The sequence below is a fragment of the Sesamum indicum genome, linkage group LG10 (assembly GCF_000512975.1).
Source record: "Sesamum indicum cultivar Zhongzhi No. 13 linkage group LG10, S_indicum_v1.0, whole genome shotgun sequence".
Taxonomy (NCBI): Eukaryota; Viridiplantae; Streptophyta; class Magnoliopsida; order Lamiales; family Pedaliaceae; genus Sesamum; species Sesamum indicum.
Window position 1 is genome coordinate 8,259,473 of NC_026154.1, and position 9,907 is coordinate 8,269,379.

At 37.0% G+C, this 9,907-nt stretch overlaps 1 protein-coding gene across 1 annotated transcript; it reads left to right on the forward strand.

The window, feature by feature from the left end:
• On the forward strand, positions 606 to 1,292 carry LOC105172210 (major allergen Pru ar 1-like). Its single transcript, XM_011093577.2, has one exon. The coding sequence runs from the start codon at positions 686 to 688 to the stop codon at positions 1,145 to 1,147; it is 462 nt and encodes a 153-aa protein (XP_011091879.1). The 5' UTR covers positions 606 to 685; the 3' UTR covers positions 1,148 to 1,292.

Consider the following 9,907-nt stretch of genomic DNA (forward strand, 5'->3'; position numbering starts at 1 on the left):
ATTGAATTTCAACAAGATAAAAATTGCCATCCCCTATAATTGTGGGATTAAAATTACAATCTTTCCATCCTTACTTTATGTTTTTTTTGAAATTATCCAATTTCTTTTAGGGGTAACCAAATGAGATTAAGAATGAAGTTAAACATAGGGGGTTTCTGGAATTATATATTACTTTTGAAGTATGGAGCAGGAAAAAGTCTGAATAGACTGAGTAAAAGTTTGTCAATTAGAAGACAAGTTGAAAATTGTTCCCCTCTTGCCCCATTGCACTAAATACTAATTCAACTACCTCTGAAGTATGACCCTACCAAAAGACTTCAATTTGAAGCTCAATCAAAGAAGGCGTGGTTTAAACTAATGCATAGATATATAAGAAAACCACATCCATTTCATAATGACAAAAACGCTAGCTAGTCCACAATGACGTGCTCACTGTATATAGCCGTCTTTGTCTGCATTGTTAGAGCAGTTCATAATTCCACAAAAAAGTAATTGACTTCAGTTCAACTATAATGGGCTACGACAAATCCGGACATATGACATGCAAGTTGGATATCAATCTGCAACAGAATCTTCTATTCTACACTATAAATAGCAGCTCTACTTCTTACATCTCCCATCACTCAGCCCAGCCATTTAACAAATTACCTTCTTTCTAATCATTTCAAGCTTAAAAAACACAGCCATGGGTGCCATCACTTATGATATGGAGATTCCTTCCTCAATCCCGGCCGCCAAGATGTTTAAGGCCCTCGTTCTCGATGCAGACACCCTTATTCCTAAGATCATGCCTCAAGCCATCAAGAGTGTCGAGATCCTGGAGGGAGACGGTGGCGTGGGAACCGTCAAGCTCATCCATTTTGGTGAGGGAAGCCAGTATAAGAGCGTGAAGCACCGTGTCGATGCTACTGACGAGGAAAATTTGACCCACAGCTACACCGTTGTTGAGGGTGATGCCCTGGCCGGAGTTCTTGAATCCATTACATATCATGTGAAGATTGTGCCGACAGAAGATGGAGGATGCATCTGCAAGAACAGGAGCACCAAGGGAGATGTTGAGATTAATGAAGAGAAGATCAAGGAAGGAAAGGAGAAGGCAACGCAGATGTTCAAGGCCATTGAAGCTTACCTCAAAGCCAATGCCTAAGAGCTAACTATATGATCTGAGGCACGTAATAGTGTGATATTTCGTTCTTTTGAGTTGTGTATTTGGGTTTTCAACCATCATAAATTTAAAATTGTACTTTGTTATGTCATTTCAATAAAAGATATTGTTTATTGGCTTGCTATTATGTTTGATATGGGTTGATTTAGAATGTTGTGGTATGGATTATCATATACTTTCGATATAAAAACCCTCTTATAAGATATTTTCAATTATCGATATAATATATAAACCTCTAATGAGATAATAAATATATTCAAAAGATAATATTTACTCTCCCCAGACATCCTTGTTTGCAAAATCCCAAAGAAAAATAGCATAACAACCAGCTGTACAAGATTTTAAATGCAAATTGGGCTAGAGACTGGCATATTTAATATTCTCATAACAAAAGTCTTGGCTTCAGATGTCATGACTGACCCACCTATTCACAAGAACGGCACGACTCAAACTCCAATGACTAGTCACTGTGATCTATCTCTTGAAAAATACGTGGCAAGGCGTGAGTTACCTACTTAGTAAGTAAAGTCATGCAATCAATATATATATATATATACGTTGCAAGTCAAACATAATACAATCATATCAACCAACCAATATTCGTCAAATAATACCAGAAGATATAAGAAATCACAAAAGCTCAAAATCATATATCAGTTTTCGACATAATAGTGACCTTTTAGTTTATTTTGTTAGGGCCTGCTTAACCAAACTGGAATGCATCACTCAATAGCTTTACCGGTTATCATTCTCATCTCAATCACTATATATTTTTTCTTGGTATCACACAACACAAAGCTCGTGTGATACCCCATTAACACTGATACCGCACAGTATACGACTCGTATGAGACCCCCATCACCAATTATATCACACATCACACTAGTCGTGTATATGTCACATCATCTCCACTAATCAATGACAACACGCAACTCCTCATTAATCATATCATTATAAGCCATTGCAGCAACCCCCCTCCCAATTAGGTAAGGCATCTTTTATTCCAAGTCACACATCAACATCATTAACTTCAACATTCAATTCCATTTAAAAATTATCTTCTCATTAATAATTTTCCTATTCTATTTCATTCGGCCATCGATTATACGATCATATTATCATTCTTCTTACATCGGCACATTACCACCATATATAACCACATAATAACAATTTCACGAGTACCAAGGTAACACAACAAATCCAATATACTATGTCCAGATATAAAGATATAAATCCAAATTCACGGTCAAATATATATAAGCAATCTATATATATAATACTACATATATAAATATATATATATAAATCAATTAGCTATACTTACCTCAAATCTCAAAGTACTTCAATTAACACAAAGGACTGCTCAACCCTCTATTTTGTCTTACGTCCTATAATAAAGTATTATACCTATAATCAATATATTAAGAATATCATAAATTCTAAATAAAATATTATATAATATTCGTGAATTGTCCGCCAATATTTTAACATTTCTTTTATATTGTAGTTCAACCCCTTGTTCCATTTTGTTTTAAATAACTACACTTTCTAAACTTTTCAAGTATATATTTAATTTAGGAAAAAAGATTCGAATAATCGTCTATTTATGTCCTAAAATTGTTTTGGTCCTTTAATTTTGACAATATTAGTTTTAGTCCTGTATCTTTACATTTTGCTTAGATTTGGTCCTTCAGCCAATTTTATGATCATTTTGCCCTTCTTTAATAATAAAGCATAATAGTCCATTTTAATGCTCTAAAAATGGCTCAATATGCTTTCGAAGTAGGTTAAGACCCCATAACTTCGTATCTTGCTTTGACCGCTCTGTCTCCGGGTATTCTAAGGCCTTGGTTTTACGGACTTCCTCCAACCACACTACCGCAGCAGATGGTTCGCAGGCATTTGGCTCCTTCAGTAACAAAACAGCACAACCCTATTTTGTTTCCTACCTTAGGCGTAAAAGGGACTCCAATATAGGGAATTAATAGAATTTTGGACAAACAAGCTGAACAGAAGCCTTTCTATTGAAGAAAAATAGAGAATATTACACAGATACTATTCCTCCGTTGGAGGAGATAACTGTTTATCCTCTCATGGTGTAGAGAACTTGACTTATTGGGGAAACCCCTATAAACTAAAAAATTAAAATACTATAGAGGATTCAAAAATACTTAGAACTCTAATGCTTTGAAGGGTAGGAGAAGTTTTCTGATAATCCCCTTTTGCTTCATTGCCTCTTTATTTATAGGTGTTCCCGGACTTCAAATTCGGACTCCAACTTTATTTTTGATGATGTCATTGCTTCCATCATCATCTTGTCTTTTTCGAATGATGTCATTGCATTCGTCATTGCCTCTTCCTTTTTCAGCTATTGGTCATTATGGTTTGTCGGCCATGTAACTGCCAGCTATTTTCCTTGTCTGACTGTTGGCTTTTGACATTTTCTACCAACAGTCTTATCCTCTCGATTTTTTACATCTTTTAATTTTTTCTTCTTTTGGTAAAAATTTTTCTCTTTTCCTTGTCCTGATCTTGTTCGGGTTTACTTTGCGTGATCCGAATTTTTATCCCGTACAGGGGCTTCTCTTGTATTTCACAGCAAGGGCATAGATGATTATGCCATTGCCCGTTGCTTTGGTCGCCGGCAGCTTATTTTCCCAAATTAACATCCTTATCTTTTCAAATAAGCTTTATACGAACTCAGTGCTTTTTCTTGTCATGGAGTTTAACAGGAACGATCCATTCATTTTGTTTGATAAAATCTTAAATGGATACTTGACTTTATCCATCTTTGTGAGACAAACCCATAATCCCCAAGCTCTCTTGGTAGAGATACTGTCTTCGCTAATGGCTGATACCAAGAGAGCTTCTCCTGAGGTAGCTTTGATCTTGTTGAAAGCTACCATATCTGGCCTCTGCAGCTTCATAAAATGGAATGCTGGATGAGACCCCTTTCCTGCAGTTTTTGGAGCTACTAAAACGAATTTTATTTCCAGAACGTCGCCTCTCTTTAAGTGGGGGTTGTTCTGCCATGAATCAAAGACCACCCCACTAATCCACTCTAGAAGTTTTAAGATTTTCGAAAAACTCGATGACATAATACGAACTGAAGCAAGAGCTCCAAAATCATACCATTCTCGGACATCTTCTGGTTTAGACCCCTCTAACATCCAAACTCTGTTATATTTTTTGGATGTTTCGATAATGGTCTTGCCTGGGTTTACTCCTTTGCGGGTAATTAATTTTTCCCACATGCGCTGATAATCTTGCCAAGCAGAAGAAGATATTAACTCGTTAGTGTTAACCTTAGAGGTGCTTGTTATCGGCCTAAGGCTAATCTCTCCCTCTTTAACCCCAGAGGTGCTGAGTTGACTTGAATCAACAGGAGTTTGCACTTCCTTTAACTCAATTCTGGCCGTTTCAACAGAGTCTGATGATGGCCTTGTGCAATCGGTACCTGAATCCGACGCTATAGGTCTAGAGCCCTGTACTCTAAAGGTATGTTTTGGGTCATGCTCCCTCAACTCGTGAGTCATCCCCGAAGGTGATGCCTTCCGAATTAGTTCTCGTACGTCGTTCCATAGCGAGGTGGATGCTAATAAGGAACTCCTTATTGCGACCTGGACAATGTCCAGATCGGCTCTTTGAATTTGTCCGGCAACTTGGGCATTAACCGCTAGCTGTCCAAACTATCTGTCAAGCTCCTCGAGATTTTTTCGGATGTGTCTGAGTTTCAACATGACGGAGTTTGCTTCAGATGCCTCCATCTCTCGTCAGGAAATCTGCAAGAATATTTTCATGAGATTTTATAACGATAATATTATAACAATAATATTGGCATTCAGTTTGCCATTTGATAATACGAGCTTTCTCTATATTTGATTCTAATTTATTCTTTAAGAAAGCTTTGACATTAGTATTATCAACTTTTAAAGTAAATTCTTTGCCAAGTAAAAATAAAAGCCATTTTTTGAAAGCCTTCCAAACCGCAAAGAATTCTTTCTTGTTGATGTGCCAAACTTTGGCTTGTTATTCAGAGAACAACCCTCCTGTATGTCTACAGAGTTCTTCCCTTGTAGTTGTTTTCTTCATGAGCACTGCTGCCCATCTGTAATCATTGGCGTCTGTAGAAACTACCAATTCATCCTTGTCCTGTAGTATAGCAAGTTTTGGCAGGTTACTACAAACCTATTCCAGCTCACGAGTCCTTTTTGTGTGGATTTCCTCCCATTTCCACTTTAAATTCTCCGTTTCTTTCAAAAGTGGTTGGAAATCCTTTATGTATCTTGCAAGATCCTTAATGAAGATACCTGCAAAATTAACAACTCCCAAGAAGCTCTGCAAATGGTTCTTGTCTTTGAGCATGTCTGGAAAATGCGGATTTTCTCCACAATATGATCCTGTAACTCAATTCCTGTTTCGTCAATAAAATTCCTAGAAATTCAATTTTATTGACAACTATAGTGGCTTTCTTTTCAGAAAGTACTAAACCTTATTTATGGCATGCATCGAAAAATATTTCAAGATGTTTAATATGTTCTTTCATATTTTTGGATGCAATAAGTATGTCGTCGATATAGACAAACATAAACTCAAAATAATCTTTAAAAAGATTATCCATATTAACTAAACCCAGTGGAAGCACATTCCAGATATATTGACCTTGTGGTGTGGAGAATGCAGTAAATTTCTTTGATTCACTCTCCATTTTAATCTGATAGAAACTAGATTTGCAATCGAATTTAGAAAACACTTTTGCCCCTTTAATGCAATCAATTAAGTGTTTTCTATTAGGAGTGTAATAACCATCAAATTCTAATATCTTATTAATACCTTGGTAGTTAAATACCAACTTGAGTTTACCTCTCTTGATGTCTCCATGGTTTCTCATTAGAAACCCAGGGATGCTGTAGGCAGAGATTCCAGGTTCGATGAGTCCAAGATTGATATGCTCTTTGATAATCATTTGCATATCTTTCTTGTCTTTCATGTTTATTTTGATAGGTTTGTATCAAACGTACTCGTACTTTCCCTCTTCCTTGAGTTTTAGAGTAGCTTCGATCTTGTTCCTATCCCACCGTGCCAGAGGGTTTTCACTGAAGTTCCTTTGGATGAGCCTCTTGACATTCTCAAGAGAAAGCCTGCTTTCCTCACTAATATCTAGCGATTTCATTTCCAGTAGTTCTTCTTTAATGTTCACAATCTCCTCCTCGGATTCCTTAAGCTATCGCTGTCCATGAGTCCCTGTTGCCCGAAAGACAAAAGAACTTTATCAAATTTCCTCTTATACTGCATTTTTGGATGAGTTAATTTGGCATCGAAACCACCACGTTTGCTGCGTAAATTTATTGACATTATCCTATTAAATGCCTTTTCTCTTTGCAGTACCTGTATCTCACTACCACAGTTAGTTGTAAAGATTAACAGATTTATCTTATTATCCTGCATATATCTTGCAAATGTTTGAATGAAATTATTATCTATCAAAATATGAGCACCTGTATCATGAAAGTAAATAGGAGGTGTTTTTACCCTAAACTAGGGTGATCCAAATGCTCCTCCAATCATTATCTTTGCTTCTCGTATTCCCTTATTGAGTATTATGATTTTTTGTGAAAAATCCCTTCCTGCAATAACGAGTAAGGATTCCCTTGCTTCCTTAGGGAATACTCATGGTTTTGCTATGCAAATTCATGATCCTAAATTAATATAAGCTGCAAAATACTCTATCTCATATTGATCATACCAACATATATGTATATAGAAAAGGGACTCGTCATTTAATCCTTATGGTAACACCATCAAGACTGAATTCCATTCCCCATGGTTTATGATTTTCGAGGAAACTTAACCCCAAAGTTATACTCCCATTTTCTCGTCTTGCAACACCTGTAACTAAAATTTCATGGCTCGCTATTTCTAGCATGCCTTCATATTTCCCAACAATAGGTTGCTGCAAATGATATAAGTCATGACAAGGAAAAAATTTTCTTTCTTAGTGATGTCAAATATAACTTGTATTTCTTTTCATCTTTCAAGGCACCTAAGTTTTACGTTATCTACCCTAATCTCTTGAGGAGTTAAAGCTTTTAATAACTCTTTCTCCTTTCCTATATAGCCTGTAATCCTATCTTTCAAAAAGGACATCCGAGTACTAAACTCAGTTATAGAGCTAAGTGTTCTATCTAAACCTAGGTGATCTTTTGTGATAACAGCGACACCACCTATTCTAGGTATCCTAATAGGATCTGGTGTCATTACCTTAGCGAATTCCTTGAAAATTCTAGAAATCTCAATATACTCTTTCCTAAGAAATAAATCTGAATGATGAGTATTGTAAATGGTATAAGCTATTCTATAAGTTATAGAATATGGTCTGTTACCTTCTTTCATTAGATCTTTTCTTTTAAAATCTTGATGTAATGTTAAGACTCTACGGAAATCTTGGTCGGCTAAGTTGTATGCAATTCTAGGAAAAATGTCACACATTAATTTTCATGCATACAGATTACATATCATTATTTCAAGACAATCATATCTTAAGTTATTGATTCTTCTATCCATTATCGATAAATGTTTTTCTGAATCAATACCTTTCTTAAAAAGTTGCTTTTATAACTACTTCAGTAGTTCGTATGTGGATCCATTTCATAGTAACAGTTACTTCTTCTCTAAACTTACTCAATTCTTCAAGAATTTATTCTTTAGGAATTAATTGCATCTCCATCACATTAACAGTAAGTTCCATATGTATAGCAAACCTACCTGGACTTACTTTGTAGATTATGTGATGCTTCCTTTGGTTCAGTCCTATCTGGTTCAGGACTTTCCCGATTCCTCCAATCCTAAATCCATCGTACGGGCTGAGGTTGGAATCTTGTCGTATGATTCTTTCTATGGTTTTGTTCGACACCGTCATTCTGGAAAAGAATCCTGATAGGCTTTTGGAAGTTTGAAGCCTATTTGCTTCTTTGTAATTATTCTGACTCGGTTGAAGATCTATCTAAATCAGTCTCTATTTCCTCCTCATAGACGCTTTCATCTGAAGGAAGATCTTCGAATTGGTAGATGGGTACCAAATTGCCATAGTAGACTGCATCTAGAATATCATCCGTGGCTTTAAATTTTCTCAATTCACCATGTGTCTTCGGGCAATTGGGCGATATATGTCCTTTTGCTCCGCAAGTCCAGCAATTGCAGTTCTTAAAACATTCATTGGCTTGGGTATGGGCTCTACTGAAAGTTCTTCTTGTAGGGTTTTTCCTGTGGATCTTGCACTGTTCGTCTAGATCCTTGGGATGAAGCCCTTGTTGGTCCTGTTCTCTGTCCAGATTTGTATATTCTAACTTTGGACTTGGAACACCATGATTTCCGCTGGGAAAAGGTTCTTCTGGAACTCCTGGGGTAGGAGTCACTATTCTGCTTCCTACTTTTCCTTGGCTCGCTCGATTTTCCTATAATAGTTGGAAAATCATTGTTATCACAATAGAGAGGGGTTCGTTTGATTTTACCGCTCAGTCTTTTCATATTTTTCTGGATGGATGCTTGATAACACTAATCCTTCATTTTATCTCTAAGGAAAGACATTTTTCGCGCCACTAAATCTAGCTGTCCTTCAGGTACTTTATATGACTGGATCAATATTTCCCTCCATGGATTGCATATCTTTGCAAAGAACATGGGAGCTGCTACTTCACTCTAGAAGAAATACTTGCGAAACCAATAAATGTCTTCATCTACTGCGCAAATACTCCTAAGTTCAAGGCTGGAGAGAGCCTGTGCATATTCTCTAGTCTTTTCTGCTCTACTTCCCTCGAAGTATCCATCTCCGATGAAGTGTATCTTGATAAGCCTTCCTAGTTGGTCTGCTATTACGCCTTTCGAGTCTTCGGCAAGGATACTGGCTTTGGTATCTTCTGGGGCATTATCCCATCCGATCTTCATCGATCCCTCCAAGCTCAACTCCACAAGCTTTATGATGTTTTCCTTGTCTCCAGGGTAGTTACTGCTATTTTGATGGCTGCAACCCATTCGTCTATCAATTTCTTGGTATTTCTGAAATCGATAATATCTAGGTTCAGTATAGCGCCATATGGATGTAGGGGTTGGAGCATGGTCTTTGCCCAAGGTGTATTTTTCGGCACTCTCTTTGGATTTCTTCCTGGATTTTTCTTTAGCCTGGTTCCGACAACCGTTGGAGTAGCATTAGTGTGGAAATCCGCACTATCTCATTGGTTGATCCTGTGGTGGATCATTAGAACATATACTTCCCTCCGGTGGTTGTAGTGCTGAAGTGATTTCATTTGTCTAGATATTGACCAAATCCACAATCCCAAGTTGGGAAAAGGACTCTGCCAATTCTTGTAGATCTGATAGATCCGCTCTTGTTACCTCCATTATTTTATAGATTTGATAGATGCAATAATCAGATCGTCTCTGGACTTTGGATTCGGAATCTCCGTGGCCTTCCCCTTCTGGTGCAGAAGAGGTACTATTCCAAGGGCGTCCCTGATTCGCTCTTGTCTGGATCTTGATGTCTCAGGGCTCTCCCTTTGATTTCTTTTCAGATCTATAATTTCTACCTTCGGATCTGTAAGACTCTTGTGTAAATTGGAAAGGATCTTAAGGATCTCGTCCACCTTTTGGCTCAAAGATTCTATTTTCATAGGTATATGTATTAACTATGTCCATAGTTTTGAACCGTCTTTTGTATCTCCCTCGGATCTTGGGAGATCTTTGATG

Coding starts and splice junctions, on each gene's coding strand:
- LOC105172210 (XM_011093577.2), top strand. CDS start 686: ATGGGTGCCATCACTTATGATATGGAGATTCCTTCCTCAATCCCGGCC.